General features: G+C 33.6%; 1 protein-coding gene and 1 long non-coding RNA gene across 2 annotated transcripts in view; one reads left to right on the top strand and one right to left on the bottom strand.

Moving 5' to 3' along the window:
• LOC107740262 (solute carrier family 12 member 5-like) overlaps positions 1–17091 on the top strand; it is a 167184-nt gene that overhangs the window by 125040 nt on the left and 25053 nt on the right. The window contains exons 7-9 of the mRNA XM_016552631.1: positions 5192–5261; positions 12632–12686; positions 13139–13269. Of these exons, the coding sequence (XP_016408117.1) occupies positions 5192–5261; positions 12632–12686; positions 13139–13269 (256 nt within the window). The remainder of the gene's footprint in view (positions 1–5191; positions 5262–12631; positions 12687–13138; positions 13270–17091) is intronic.
• LOC107740263 (uncharacterized) lies at positions 4696–5245 on the bottom strand. Its single transcript, XR_001640069.1, has 3 exons — positions 5186–5245; positions 4975–4976; positions 4696–4707 (listed from the first exon to the last, which is right to left on the bottom strand). It is a non-coding gene; the product is annotated as an uncharacterized LOC107740263 (long non-coding RNA).

The raw sequence follows: 17091 nt of genomic DNA, 5'->3' as shown, positions 1-17091 counted from the left end.
CGTTTTAGGTAGGTGTGGCTGACTCTTAACGTTTATAAAGAATATCTCTTTGGATTTGAGACTTTAGTGTTTGCAACTGTACAGATCTTCTTTATGCACCAAGAGCTTGTAACACTCCAAAGAGAAAGGAAAACTTGAAATCGCATCATATGACCCCTTTAAAAATCTTATGTTAAAAAAATCTTTAAAAACTCAAAAATCTTCAAGGGACTTCTTTAAGATGAAGTACAGGTAATGGTTATTATCAATAACTAAAACTAAATTTATTTTTTTTTAAAAGTTACTTAAAATAAATAAACTAACTGAAATATAATAAAATATTTAAAAATAAAATATCAAAATCAAGGCAACATTTCTTATTTAGTTTAAGTTAAAGGGCTAAAATAACTATGACAAAATTAACTAAAACTAAAACTTAATAAAACCAAGACATATTTTTAAAAAACAAAAGCTAAATAAAAAAAGCCAAAAACTCAAAACAAAATGACTAAATCTTAAAGGGTCTTCTTTAAGATAAAGAAGTACAGGCCATGGTTATTATCGATAACTAAAACTAAATCAATTTTTTTTTAAATCATTACCTAAAATAAAAACAAACATTAACTGAAATATAATAAAATCTTTAAAAGAATAAGAACAGATTTTGGACAGTATGGGCAACATTTGCATGTTATAACAAAAGCAAAATAGACTTTACAGAAAATACCCAAACATACCATGTTAATAATCATTTTGGACAACTTTATTTTACAACTTCAGTAGTTTTTGTCTTGAATATATAGCTTGAAGATGCTAAATAATACTAATTTATTTAATGTCTTATTTAAATGTCTTTTATTTATGTTTTCTCAAAGTTTAGTAGAAGGGAAGTAGTTTAGAAGTTGCCAGCTCTGGAAAATCAAATTCTTTGCCTGTAGTACTTCATACTAAGATGAGGATTGCATTTAAAATAGTTTTTAAAGGCAAAAACAACCTATGCTGCGACACATTGCGAGTGGCATCCCAATATGTTAGAACTAATGGTGTGCTTACGTTATTGTGGTGGTAACGAACCTCAAGGGGCCGTTAGAGTCTCATTGGTCCAGAGATGTGCTTCAAACCGTAGTCGCTTTGATTTGTAGTTTGTTCAAGTATCTGTGGATATTAATCAGAGTCTGTCTGAGAACAGTAACCAAATTAATCATAACTGACCGTAGAAGACACCAGTGTTTTCTGTTTGCCTCCTCTATATTATACTGTTTGTATTTGGTGTAGATTACTAAAACTTAGTTTAGTCACACTATGAAACCTGCGTATATAACGTTTTGTAAAGATATGCATAATACCTTATAATCAGTTTTGCTCTCCTAAATACCTTTAACCACTTTTATGATGCAATATAATACATACTTATCCATGGTTATATCTTTAAAATATATAATGCATCAGAACTCTATAAATGAATTAAGCATTCTATTCTTTAAAGATATTATGTAAGTGTTGAAATGCATTATAAGGTTACTATTATTTATGAAAAGTTACTATTATTATTTAATGATTTATTTAATTATTATTTATTTAATTATTTTATAATTAAATTTTTTTTTAAATTATTAACAATTATTTTAAAATTATTTTATTATGTGTTAAACAGATTTCATAAAAAGCATCATTTTTTATTCTTGCACATATATTTTTCAGATGTGTGAGGTTCACTTAATGTGGGACCTTATCGTAGTATGTAATTATTGCCATTGTTTTGACATGATACATAAAACCACATTATATTAGATTACATTAATACTGAAATTAATCCTTGCTTCAGAAATCTAATTATCCCACACAGAATTGCGCATTTGCATGGCTGTTATTGAATTTAATGGCATGCATTATTCAGGCCTTCTTATTTATTTCAGGTTAATTAAATTAAAAGTCTTGTTTCCCAGTTTGTCATCTGCTGTTGCTTCGAGCGTACGGATGACTTGTTCTGGTGTGTGTGTGTGTGTGTGTGTGTGTTTGTGTGTGTGTGTGTGTGTGTGTGTGCATGTGTGCATGTGTGTCTGTGTGTGTGTCTGTGTGTGTGTGTATCCCATCTGAAGGGCCTTATTCTCAGTCTGTCTGTTATGAAAGTTAAAAATATGCCAGAGGGAAGCATCTTCTCTCTCTGTGGTTCTCATTGTCTTGGCTCCTTTCAGCATGTCAGATTGTCTCCCAAATATAATAGTTAACGACAATTACTGTAATTAACTCTAATTTATAAAACATATATTTCTGGCTGTAGATTCTGATTGGATGAGTCATATTCAAAGCCACTATAAAATAGCAGATATAAACACTTGTGTGCTCAGTTGGATGTCCATATATCTGTACCACGGTATTTACATGGTACTCCAAAGAACTTCAAAGATTAACATGTTCAAAAAGATGTACTTTTTGGATAGTTAATGCTAATGTTCTATATTACTTGCTGCAATAATTGTGTGTGTTTTCATATGATTATGAATAATTCTGTTTATTTACTTATTTATTGATTTATTGATTTATTATTTTACAAATGCAATAAGCTATATCAGGGTTTTTTAATCTTTTAGATGCCATCAACCCCCAAATAGGATCCATTTAAAAGGCAGCTATATATTTTCATGTATAAAAATCTTAATTAATACTGTAAAACATAAGTATTATAAATATGTATAATATATTATTTTTGAAATATTTTGTTTATATTATGCTACATCATTGTTTATTTCTACTCACAATAGTATTGTACTGTTAGATGTATTTATATTTATTACTATCTGTTACTATTTACTATTTATTAGTATTTATTATTTACTTAAATCAATTTTTATTTATTCATTTTTATCAATTTATTAATTTAAATGCATTTGTTTGTTTATTTAAATACAGTTTTATTTAATTATGCTTTAATCATTGAATCAATATTTGTTTTTATTTATTTTAATCAAATGTTTATTTATAATTTATTTAAAATCATTTATTTATTTTATTTTAATCAAGTTTATTAATTTATTGCTTATTTGTGTAAATCACATTTTATGTTAATCAAATTTATTAGATAGCTACTTTAACTTTATTTTTATTATTTATTTATTTTTACTTTTTTATATAGTTTTTCACTCAATTTTTCCCATGCAATTTTTCCAAATATTTCTATTCGATTTTACTGTGGCTGTTTTTAGAATACAGTATAATGTTATTTTTGAATAATGCATGGATGTTTTATGCAATTTTGCCTTCAGACTTGCCTCTGGACGATAAAACTACTGCAAAAAATCCCACAGACACACACTTGAAGAAGGGATCTGAGTCATTTAGGGACCAAAAACCACCTAGCAACCACCCAGAGCACCTTAGCGACCACATATCAACAGCCTGGCACAGTAACACTCAGTATTTCCTTTAGAAAATGTAAAAGTCTTGTCGCACACTGTTCTTATGGCAGTTACAGTAAGGTGAGTTTGTGAACACTGTTCAGTTATTCAGCATGTGTTTTCAGGTCTGAACTCCAAAGAGTCATGTGGGATTCACTCAAACACCCATTAGATCACATTTAATCAACTGTGTGAATTGAAAAGTGCTTTCACCAGCCCTTGAGAGTGTGTGTGTGTGTGTGTGTGTGTGTGTGTGTGTGTGTGTGTGGTTGTCCTGTACCTTACAGCGCTGTCATCTGCTGTGGGTACGTCCTGCCTGGTGAGCTGACTTTGCCTGTCTGACCTTTTTTGGTCGCTGGGATAATTGCATTTTATTGACGATGTCCTTGAACGGGGACGGGACATATTTGAGTGTTTTTGGATGCCGTGTGGATGGACACACACACACTCACCATTTATCAGACCTTTACTAACTGTGTGTTAGTAATTACTGACCACACACACACACACACACACATTCACTTTCTCTCTGAATATCACATTGGCTCTTACTAATCTTTGAAAGCCCTTGAAGCGAGCAGCAAACACAATGACAGTGAGTGTTTATTGGCGAAGAGGGTCATGATTTACAGTGGTGTTGATCACAGGGTTTAATCTGCTCTGATGCTTTTTCGCAGTATGTGACTCATTAAGATTTTTTTCTGAAGAAAATGTGAGTGGTGTTTGCTCATGCAAAACTCACAGCCATGAATCTAGCATTCTGCATGGTTGCTAGGGTGTTCGGAATAGTTGCTATGGTGTTCTGAGTGGTTACTAGGATGTTCTGAGTGGTTGTTAAGGTGTTCTGAATAGTTGCTAGGGTGTTCTGAATAGTTGCTAGGGTGTTCTGAGTGGTTACTAGGATGTTCTGAGTGGTTGTTAAGGCGTTCTGAATAGTTGCTACGGTGTTCTTAGTGGTTACTAGGATGTTCTGAGTGGTTGTTAAGGTGTTCTGAATAGTTGCTAGGGTGTTCTAGGTGGTTGCTAGGGTGTTCTGAGTGGTTACTAGGATGTTCTGAGTGGTTGTTAAGGTATTCTGAATAGTTGCTAGGGTGTTCTAGGTGGTTGCTAGGGTGTTCTCAATAGTTGCTAGGGTGTTCTGAGTGGTTACTAGGATGTTCTGAGTGATTGTTAAGGTGTTCTGAATAGTTGCTAGGGTGTTATGAGTTGTTACTAGGGTGTTCTGAATAGTCGCTAGGGTGATCTGGGTGGTTGCTAGGATGAGTAGTTGTTTGGGTATTCTTAATCTCAGGTTAAAAATCTCTGTAATATTCTGTTTTTAGGTGTGACTCTGCTCCCCTGTTTTATTGTCCAACAGGTGAAATGCGCGTCTAATGACCCAGTAAAGTAACAGCACACAGTTGCATTCGTGTCTGGAGCACAGAAGATTAACAGTGTTCACAGACCTCTTGACCAATGACTTCCCATTTCCATAATTTGTGATCACAGGACAAGTTTTTTAAAAATCATTTTATTGAGATTGCACTTAAAAAGAGCCCATTAAATCTTTTAGAGCTGAGCACAACATAAGATCTATTCAGACTGTATAAATTTCTGTGACTTCTTATGATTTTATTGTTATGCATTAATATTATCCTGGTATTTCAAGGTTTTCCATGGACTCTCTCTCTGTTTATCAGAACAACAGTTGCATTATTGTTTTTACAGTCGAGAGATCAGAGCATGTGTTATGTTTGCTGAACAATGAAATGAAAACAGGAACCTGATCAACAGAACTGATCTAATCAGATATTGAAGTTGTACTAACAAACTGTCAGGATGACCTGGATGGTGGGCATCGGCGGCGTCATCGAGGCCTTCATCATCGTGCTCATGTGCTGCTCCACGGTCAGTCACACCCCATGCAATAGAAATCGGAGATGACAATGGACTTAACTTTGATGAAAATGTCACAATTTGAAACATCTTAATGGTATTACAATTAAGGTTAATTTTTGTTTTTGCAAATCATAATTAATATAGTAATTAGTTATTTATTTTTATTAATATTTTAAATTAGCTTTTGTTTTTATAGTTTTAATTTTAATTTTGGTTTAATTATTAGTAAATTTGTTATGTGGCAATTTTTCTTTTTTATTAGTTGTTTTTTGTTTTGTCCCTAAAAAGTTTAATTTCTAAATAGTAAATTTTTTTCCAGTTTTAGTTTTCAGTTAGTAATTTCAACTTAAACTTAATTCATACGATATTAATTGTTATGCATAATAATTATTTTATGCACGAATTTGTAGTTTCTATTAGTTTTTTTAATATTTCTAAATAGTTTTCTAAATAGTTTTAGGATTTTTTCAGTATTAGTTAGTAATTGTAGTTAGTAATTTTTGTTTTATTTCAGTGTTTAGTACTTCAACTTCAACTTATTTTGGAATTTTGGGTTGTTTACATGTTTGTTTATTTTTTAGTTTATCATCTAATATTTATATTTATATTTTATTTCAGGTTTATGTGAATTATCAAACATTTTTTAATTGCTTTTGATACTGGGTTGCATTGTTCTTATAGGTTTAGTGAGATTCACTTTATATCTGAATATTTTCAGCCTTTATGAATCATTGCATTTACAGTGAATAATAAAGACATCATACTTCCACATGTACACAGCTGATGCAATCATCTAATTCCGTTGATTTTGAATTTGCATGTCCCACATTTGCATGCCATCACATTCTCAAAGACCCGCTGATTAACATGCATGTGTTTCCGCCGAATGCAGGCCTCCTGCTACACATATGTACGTGTCACCGAGCAAGCATGCACTTCAACATACATGCCCATTAATGTGATGTGTATGTTTGCATGTGCAACCTAGATTCTCCAGCGCCCGTGGTCATGGAAGTGCTATTTTTATCATGAGCTCAGAAATCTCACTATTTTCTATTTCTTCATCTCTCTTTCACTCGCTCTCATACATACACATGGTGGATTTGAGTTTAGAATAGCATACTACAATACTACTCTCGTAGAGTGAGATGCATTAAAATAGCCAAATTACACACTGAGGTTAAATCACATGCGGTTCTTAATGGAATATTTCACCCAAAAATGAAAATTTGCTGAAAACTTATTCACCCTCAGTCTATCCGAGATGTAAATGAGTTTGTTTCTTCATGAGACTTGAAGAAAAGTGTCATTCCATCACTTGCTCAGCAATGGATCCTCTGCAGTGAATGGGTGCCGTCAAAATGAGAGTCCAAACAGCTGATAAAAACATCACAATCCACAAGTAATCCACACCACTCCAGTCCAGCAATTAATGTCTTGTGAAGCCAAAAGCTGTGTGTTTGTGAGAAACAAATCCATCAAGACGTTTTTAGTTACATAACGCATCATGTTGAACATGATATTTTAAGAAGATGGTAATCAGCGTACAGCATATACTGTGCATTATGCAGTAATCCCATTAAAACGCAGCCATTGCCTCTTATTTTCTCTTTGACTCATAAGAAATGTACAGTATCTCTTGAGTGCACTTGTTTTCATCCCTATAAAGAACGCAGCATCTCCACGTTTCGATCCACTCCAGCTGTTTGTAGAGAAGCTCTTGTATCACTCTGGCGTGTTGTAGTTTAATCCGGTACAGATGCAGCCAAACAGAGATCTCAACAACACAACACATCCATTTATAAACCATCCGGATGCTTTCAGACAAAAACACTGCAGCTTAAAGCACATCATCTATATGTCGTCGTGCTACAGGTGATCACTGAACATAGAAATGCTGCTGGTTTTTAGGTCAGCATGCTGTTTTATCTGAGTACACAGTGTGTGCATTGACATGTGTAGTGTTTTCTGATTATGTCTAATAAGCTGACAGCAGTTAAGCTGATGGAAACTGTATTAATGATGCTTATAGAATGTGCTCATAAAATGTGCATCAATCTCTCTACATTTGATGTCAAGAGTGGAGAAGAATATGATTATTTCAGAAAGTTGCAAACACTATTTTCTTGTGTTGTTGAGTTTTTATTTTGATAGTATTAGCATTTCATTTTGCATGCGCACAAACTGATTCTAGAACAGCCTGTAGAGTCAGTAGTCATTTTAGGCCATCTTTCTTTTCTTGTGTCTCTCTAGTTGCTCTAGTCACATTTTTAGCCTTGTTTTGAAGGATTTCATAGCGTCAAGTGTGTTTGGAGCACAGAATACAAAAATAGCTGAATGAAAAAAAAAAAACAACAACATTGATCAGGTATATATTATATAGATAATGCACTGCATTATTTTCGTGACAATTAAGCATGTTTCCTCCCGGTTTTCATTGTGTAATTTGTCCAAATGTTTTACTTTTGAGTGTTTATATATGTAGGGCTCTCATTAGATTATCATTATTTTTATTTTAATTGTGGTAGTTGTTCAAAGGAAGCAAATTAATTGTCAGTGAAGATGTTTTAATAAGCATCAATTAAATGCAGTGCACTGCAACAAATGAAGAGTTAATTTGCGAAAGCAGATAACTAAATTTTTAACAATTTTCAAAAATCATGTTTTTTTTCATTGTGCATTCCAATTAAAATCAATCAAACTGCAGTTGGGTTATTTTGATGAGGTAAAAAAATAACAAAAAAAATACTAGCTAACTAACAATAAAAACATGATAACATAATTTAAAAAAAACATGATTTTTGAGAGTTGTCTGTTTTTGCAAATAAAGTCTTCAAATACTAGCATGATGTATAAATACATTATAATTGAAACTATTTAATCACAATTTTCACAATTTTACAGTAATTAAAACAGTAATGAGGTGGAAATGGGCTACGTTTTCATGAAAATGTCACAATTAAAAACATCTTAATGGTCTTAAAATTAGGCTTCATTTTTGTTTTGCAAAACATAATTAATATAGTAATTAGTTTCTTTCTTTTATTAATATTTTGAATTACTTTTCACTTTTATATTTTCAGTTTTTTATTTTAGTTTATTTTTTAGTCATTTTTATGTCCTTTTGTCCTTTGTTTTTTTTTTTTTGTTTTTTAATTCTACATTATTTTAATTTTTCATTTCAGTTTACTGTTTCAACTTCAAATTTCATGTTTATTATTATGTTTTCAATCTAATATATGTATTTTATTCCTTTTTTATTTTATACTTTAGTTAATAACGCCTAGTAATAACGCTACTAGGTTGCAGGTTTAGTGAGATTCACTCTTAACATGTTGAAAATCATAAAAGGCAACAGGCAGTTTAATTGACCGCAACATTAATTTAATGCATACATTAAACCCTGAGGTTTTCTCATTTAAAACCCAAGCACATTATGTGAAAAGCCACAGCCTTTAGAGACGCTCAAAGATAATGAAGGCTTTACAGAATCCTTCAAATCGAGGTTAAAGCGGCCTCAGAGACGTTTCTGCAGATGAAGCTACAATTGACGTTTGCCTGGTGCATCTCAATGACTTCCAGCCTTTGAAACTGCGTGTGTGATTTATCTGGCCGTCCACACCGTCAGCAGAATCGACAGCGGTCCAGGGTGGTGCGAGCGACACCTCAACATCCGCCTGCTCGTTCTGAATGAGCACATATATGCATCATAATTAGAAGTAACGAGACGCTATCAATGTCATCTGAAATTACCAGCTCATTGCCAGGCGCCCGTCGCTTGCTTTCCATCGCGTTCGGTCTCTCATGACAACAGATGGAGAGGAGGAGAGAACGCTGATTCTTTCATGCATCACAGAGATGGAGACGCCCGCCTCTTTAAGACAGACTGAAGCCGTTAGAAATGCAGAAATGAATCATTAAAGGACGCAAACAACAGCATTGATCCACTTTCAAATAGTCGGCAGGCACAGAAATATTGATAGGCGGATGGCAGACATTTATTTATGGATCGTGACGGTCGTGAAATGATCAAATTATTTGTGGGAATGCATTAATGCATGAATATGAGTTGACTGTTGTGTATTCAGTGATGTAGATGTAATCAAATTAACACTTAACACTGAGACAGTGGCTCCGGTCCAAAACCTAAAGAGAATTGGCCGAATTCTAAGGCAGGCAAGGCAATCCCAGAATGCATTGCTCAAGCTCCAAAAAATTGCAGCCAAAATGAGAGAAATGTTGATTATGCATACATTTACAGCCATTATGAGGTTCCACACTCAGATCGTTGTGCGAAAGGAAGATGCACTTCTCCATCTTTATTCTGGACTTCTGTTTCTGAGCTCGGCTGTATTAAATTCATTTTCTGATGTGTCATTTGATTATGTAAATGTATCCTCTCGAGAGGCCAAATATCGCCAGCACCAGTGAGGAGACACATACCTGAATTAAGATACTTACTGACAAATAAATAAAGTTTGTGTGTACAGTACCGTTTTAAAAGGTTTTTTTTTTAAGGAAATTAGTGCTTTCATTCAGCATGGATGCATTAACTTGATCAAAAAGGCATTTATAATGTTACAAGTTTTCTGTTTCAAATAAATGTGGTTCTTTTGAACTTTCTATTCATCCTGAAAAATAAAATTAATTGCAGTTTTCACAAAAATATGAAGCAGCACAACTGTTTTCAACATTGATAATAATCAGAAATGTTTCTTGAGCAGCAAATCAGCATATTAGAATGATTTCTGAAGGATCATGTGACACTGAAGACTGGAGTAAAGATGCTGAATATTCAGATTTGATCACAGGAATCAATTACATTTTACAATACAATATATTCAAATAGAAAATGGTTATTTTAAATTATAATAATAGTTCACATTATTACTGTTTTTACTGTATTTTTGGTCAAATAAATGCAGCCTTGGTGAACATAAACATTAAAAAAATCGTGTGCACCTCACACATTTAAAAACTGCTCAATCGACATGTATATTGTGCAAATCCACTGATGGTGAAGTGTAATTAGTTTATTTTTGTTCTAATTTTTTAATTGCAGCCTGACGTGAATGCAGTGTTCATTTTATTACATATTTATTTTGAAAAGTAATGGGCCTCATTTATGAAAAAAGCAGAACAAAATTCTGACTGAAATGTCGATTGTTTGTTAAACGTTATGTAAATTACTGCTTTTCACTGAATTGAGTGATTTATACAGAAGTTTGTTCTTCTCATGTTTCATGAACACTTGTGTTCAAGATGTTCGTTAGCATGAATGAAAATAATACTACAGAATTAAACAATAACTCTGTGTCATGAATCCCTCAGTAAATGTCAGCTACACAATATGTAATCTGTCAGAAAATGGGCCATTTATTCATTCACAGTTGTTTCTCTAAGCCTTTGGGTTGTTTGTCATAGTATCTGTCTCATATTATTGGCTCACTCCGCTGAAGACAGATGGTGTGATTGGCTGGGAAAACTAGTTCAAGCAGCCGGTGCCCAACATCGTCCAATCAGAGGCTGCAGCCAGCATGTGATTAGCATATGGAGTTCTGTGATGATATGAACAGCGTTTCTGAATTGCCATTGGACGTGCGTGCGTGCGTGCGTGCGTGCGTGTGTGTGTGTGTGTGTACTGGTATATATGGTTTATGAGGACACTAATGTATATAATGACATGGGTACTACAATGTAAACATGGTTTATGAGGACACTTCCTGTGTCCCCGTAAAACAAAAGGCTTAAAAAACATACAAAGCAGGGTAGGTTTAGGTGTAGGGTTGGTGTAGGGCAATAGAAAATACAGTTTGTACAGTGTAAAAACCATTACGCCTGGAGAGTCCCCACAATCCACAAAATAGTCAAGATAAAACACTCAGTCTCAATTAGTGTCTTATCAAACCCGTCTGAGAGAGAAAACTGCTGATTATACGCTGATTAAAGCCTAATGAACTAAAACACTTGAATCCTCTCAGAATGTATTGTTCAAAGGTTGCTCTTTCATAGCTCATGGACTTTGTCTCAGATGTTTCTCCTGAGATTACTGGGGTGTTTTCTCAGGAGAAATATCTGAGAAGGAGGAGACTTCAGAAGTCTTTATTTGCTCTCCATTTTAAGTTTTTGTGTAGGAGAAATAATTCACACGGTGGGTTGGAAATGATTTTGATTTGCACAGTTTTGTTTTCATGTGTATGCGTCTGTCACGTCTCACTGACAGTGACGTATGTGTTCACAATCAGCCACGAGATGTCTTGTGTGTTACAGTGATTTTCACACTGTGTTTTTAGGCAAATAATGAGAAACACAAAAAAAGCAGATTCATCTGAAAATGATTCTTCCACCTTGAAATATAGAGTAGAATCTTTCTCTCTTTTTCTTTTGATTGAAACACGTATTTGTTTCTGTCTGTATGTTGCATGTCACTTTCTAAAGAAGCATCAGTCTGACAGCTCGTTCCCTTTCCTACCTTGAAATATAGAGTAGAATCTTTCTCTCTTTTTCTTTTGATTGAAACACGTATTTGTTTCTGTCTGTATGTTGCATGTCACTTTCTAAAGAAGCATCAGTCTGACAGCTTTCCCCCAAAATAAATGCATTTGCATTTCTGGAGACAGTTCAGTGCTGATTTAAAGACGGCTTTAATCTCCAGGACGTTTTGCAATTGCTTTGGCTCAGTGCAGCAATATAAAGAGACATCTCAGAGGAGGTTTCAAACGAGATCAGATTTATTCTGGTACTTTCAGTTCTACTAATTTCTTTAATCAAGGCAATCTGACACTACTATAGATCTCCTGCTTTCACAGTCTCCTGCTTTCATGTTTAAAAGATGATCTATCTATCTATCTATCTATCTATCTGTCTATCTATCATCCATCCATCTTATGTCAAAGTAATGAAACCTACAGTACATTAAGTGAATCAGATGTTGATTTACTGAATCAATCAGAGTAGTTAGGTAATTTAAGGATTCATCAGAGTTATTCAAACTGATAACTTCTGTAAGTCTTTTTGTATGATTCGTTTTAAAGACACTGTTCATCTTATGCCAAAGTAATGAAACCTACACTTCAGTAGGTGAACCAGATGTTGATTCTTAGTTCATTTAGTGAAGGATTTATCAGACGGATTCAAACTAAACTGTTACAGTCTTTTTACAGTTTTTTACTATTGAGAACAAAACATTTTCTTGTCATTATTTTGTATACAAACTCAAAAATCATGATGTACTGCATGATTTTCTAGTATCATATTCAACTTTTTGTTGGTAGTTAGTTGCTGTTGTTAGAAATTGATGTATCATCCTGGCATTATTATATATCTAATGCATTTAAAATATGCTTATTCACCTAATCCTTCGGTGTGTTTTCTTCTAGACGATGCTCACTGCCATCTCCATGAGTGCCATTGCCACGAACGGCGTCGTGCCAGGTAAGCAAGCCCCTGCTAGAGCTTAACATGTGCATGTGGGTCGTCTTGGCAACAGGAAGCGGTCACCGTAGCAACAATAACTCCGAGCAATGAGCAGACAGCAATATCCTCAAAGCTGTATTTATGTATTCATAATTGGCCGAGCGTGTCCTGTCCTAATGACCACCTCGATCTCATCTCCTGATTGGAGGAGAGCAGAGGTGAGGTGAAATTGCCGGGTTCGGTTCCCCGTCCGTTGTTCGTCAGCAGTAAGCTGCTATTATCTCTATAGTGCTAAAAGCCTCTCTATAAGCATGCGTAATATTTTTCCAAGAAGCAGGAAGTTGTAATTGTGGGTTGTATTGTGCTATTTTTCTGCGCCGTCAACATCAGAATGCTTCGGTAATATCCCAGCAGATCGTCACTTCTTCAAATGCAAGTTTCCTGAAAGGGTTTTCTGTTTGCATCGACAGCTGGAGGCTCCTATTACATGATCTCTCGCTCTCTGGGCCCTGAGTTCGGTGGAGCTGTAGGCATCTGCTTCTACTTGGGCACCACCTTTGCTGGAGCCATGTACATCCTGGGCTGCATCGAGATCCTGCTGGTGAGATCAACAACCTGTGTGTTTTGAATCACCGACTTAGTCGCTAAGACACATTTCTCAATTCTTAGGTCACTTTTTCTCTTCACACAGCTCTCATAACCAAGTTTCAGCTTGGCACAGCAGTACATGTCATGTTAAAAATGCACTTAGTGCCAAAACACTTCATGCATGTCTCAAATCAAGTCAGGCTGAAGGTTGTCACCCAGCAAATGCACTTTGCGAAATAATGACCTACAGGAAGTAGCATTACACATTGTTTTCTTTTGCAAAATGACATATACAAATGTAAGAAATCACTGCAGTATTTGTGACGTGGTTCATGTTTGCACTACAGTAAAAAAAATTATAATATTAAAATTAAAAATAATATTTCTCTTTTTGCATCGATGAAATGCAAGACTGACACTTTTTTAAGACTGAATCTTTTTTTACATTTAGATATATTTCAGTATAGTGTTGCTGTAGAAATTTAGCAAATTTGAATGTTTTGAACTTAAGTTTTCTTGTTTTGTTTTTTATTTTTAAGTATGTGAATGAGCAAAGTTTTGGTGATGATTGTGTCCTTATAAGAAAAGAATTAATGCTATTTTAAAGATGCAGTCATTGAATGCATTTTGTGCCAAAGCAATAATAAATGATCCACAGTTGTGAAAAGTTTAAGTCCTAGCAATTGATTTTTACATGAAGGTACCTCTGAGGGCAAGCGATTTCACACTGGTTTTTAACACGTAACTGTCATGTGTCCAGTTTTAGAGATAAACAAGAATATTTAAAGTAATAATTCAAAAGGCAAATCCTGTCAATTACTCATTCTCATGTCACCTGTACAAACCAAATGAAAAAACAACTTTGAATGTTCGCACTGCACTTTTTTTGTACAATGAATGCATGCTGTGTTCAGAAATAAAGTGAATAAATGAAGCATCATAAAAAGTAGTCCATACAACTTGCCCTCTGGCATAGCTGTCAAATCTCATTCATTCTTCTGCATATTAAAACTTGGTGCATCACAGAACATGCAGTACTTTAAAGATTATGATTTTGTTTAGTTATATATGGCATGTGGTACATTTGGTAACAATTTACAATAAGGTTTCATTTGTTAACATTATATTAGTTAACATGAACAATACCTATACAGCATTTATTTATCTTAATGTTAAGTTTGACATTTACTAATAGAGTAGTAAAATCAAAAGTTGTATCTGATAACATTACTTAATGGACTGTGAACTAACATGAACATGAGCATTTTTATTAACTAACAATAACAATGGTTAAATTAATGCATGCTGTACAAATATATTGTTCATATATTTCTTCTGCAGAACATAAAATAATATTTTGAAGAATGTTGGAAACCAAACAGTTTTGATTCCCATTTACTTCCATTGCATGGACAAAAAAATACAATTCAAGTCAATGGAAACCAAAACTGACTATCGCTTTAAAAGGAACACATTTCTGGTTAGGTCTTGATGAAAGGGTACTTGAACCTGAATAAGGGTTCAGATTTTGAATCTGTTTCTCTCACAACTCTTGCATGGCTTCAGAAAACATTTTAATATAAAGCATAAGTTGTATGGACTACTTTTGTCTTTTTGAGATCTTGTCGGCGCACTGGTCACTGTATTATTTTGTGGTGCGTGGGCATTCAGCTAAACTTCTCTTTTTGTTCTCCATAAGAGAAGCAAAGTCTAAATATGGATTTGGAATGACATGAGGCTGTACTGAAATAATTTTATCAAAAGACTTTTATTCTTTAAATGCACGCACACAACATCACTGGCAGCGAAGGACACGCTCTAAACTGTCTTTAAAAATCAACTAGATCAAGACATCACAGTAGTCAGGATGTTACGCAAAAACACTGAAATCATATGTGTCTACATGCATTTTTTAAAAAGTTGATTTCATTTCTTCTTGTTCATCAGTCTTTCTCTCTCTCTCGTCCTGGAGAGCAAGTAATTAAGTAATTATGCAGACTCTGCGTTTAATTGCAGCGCTGATGAGCGCTAGCGTGTCCTTCGAGCTTCGCTCATCTGGTGTTTTAACACACGTGTTCTCGCTGCTCATGTATTTCATATTGCATTGCTGGTCGGGGGCTCCAGTGTGTCTGACTTCTGGGTTAATTCTGTCTTCCGGGGGAACATAGGCTTAGCTCCCATTGTCCATGCGAAATCTTCCCCGCGCTCTGAGATCGGCAGGTCCGCGACGTGCATTTTTTTTTTTTATATATATATATATATATATATATATATATATATAAAGTTATAATATTATACAATATTTATTTAATGGCAAAAATGGTTGAATCTTATGAGAAAAAAAAATCCCGGTCATGTGAATATGTTTATCATTAATTTTTAGGAATTTTTTTTTAGCATATTTTAATTTAGAGATAATTTAGATGAGATGTTTTTTCTAAAGTGAAAAATATTACTATAATATATATTAGATATTAGATAAATGATTGTTTTAAGTCTACTTTAATGGTTTATATGGCATACAGATTTTTTATTTAATATTATACAGTGTTTATTTAATGGCATAAAATGGGTAAAACTTCTGAAAAAATATCTTGGTCATATGAAAATGTCCTGGGGAAAAAATATATTTTTCATAAATTATATTTTTGCTACATTTTTTGGAACAGATTTTTTTTGTTTTCACAAATCAACACTTTCTAACATAGTTTTACTGTAAATTGAGAACATTTCAACACTGTACATACGGGAAAATAGGTATGTTGCCATACGGCAACGCTGTACCACAGTGGAATTGAAGTCATGTATTTCCCCATTGGGATTTTTTATAGATAGTAACATCAATAATATGATTGCAATTTTTTTATATATTTGAAGTGTTTATTATAGTATAGTTGAGATTAAAGCTGTATTGTGTAACCCAGCAGATATTATAAAAATGAACAGGTCACCATAGCGACTAGCTGATCATATGTGTGTGTGTTTCAGCAATTGAACAGCACTTATTCGCTTCCCACATGCAGATCACGCAGTCTGTGAAGAGCATTGAATCCTGAGGGAGCACCACCGGTTGATGAAAAAAAAAAAATAATAATAATGATAATGATAAACATGTAAAAATTTTTTTTTCAATAATATGATTGCAATTTTTTTATATATTTGAAGTGTTTATTATAGTATAGTTGTATTTATGTATGAATAAGAAAATTATTTATTCTTTTCAGAAAATGAATACAGCTATATTTCAAGGAAAGGGCTCTTCCATGTGATGACAATGAGGATGAGTTATCTCAATGAGTTATCCTTCAGTGACCGTAACAATGAGTGTGTGTGTGTGTGTGTATGTGTGTGTGTGTGTGTGTGTGTATGGCAGATTTTGATGGGAATTAAGACTAGATGCATCAATTTTTAAAAGAAATGTGCATTTAAATTGAAAAGAAAATCATAATTTAATAAAAAAACTACTTTTTTGGCCATTTTCCATTGTGGTTTTCCTAAATACAAAGAAATTTTAATCTGTTTTGATTTGTATAATTGAAGCTATTTCATGTAACAAAAACATAAAAATATTTCATGGTTAGAACATAATGCATACCATAGAGGGTTAAGCATATTTTCATTTAGAGACCATTTAGATGAGATGAGATGCTTTTTTTCTAAAGTGGAATATAACAATATAACATATTTCTTTTTTGGGGTGAATTATGACCCAGACATAATCTTGACAGATTGCATAAAATTCCCAGTAATTTCTCACTTTTATCCTTCTTATAAGGGGGGAAATATGAAACAGTTTAATGAACGATGCAATGTATTGTGCTTAGAGCGGTGAAAC

The sequence above is a fragment of the Sinocyclocheilus rhinocerous genome, unplaced genomic scaffold (assembly GCF_001515625.1).
Source record: "Sinocyclocheilus rhinocerous isolate Xijiao unplaced genomic scaffold, SAMN03320098_v1.1 scaffold795, whole genome shotgun sequence".
In the NCBI taxonomy this organism is placed as follows: domain Eukaryota; kingdom Metazoa; phylum Chordata; class Actinopteri; order Cypriniformes; family Cyprinidae; genus Sinocyclocheilus; species Sinocyclocheilus rhinocerous.
Note: the sequence above shows the minus strand (reverse complement) of the source record. Positions and strands in the feature narration are given on the sequence as shown.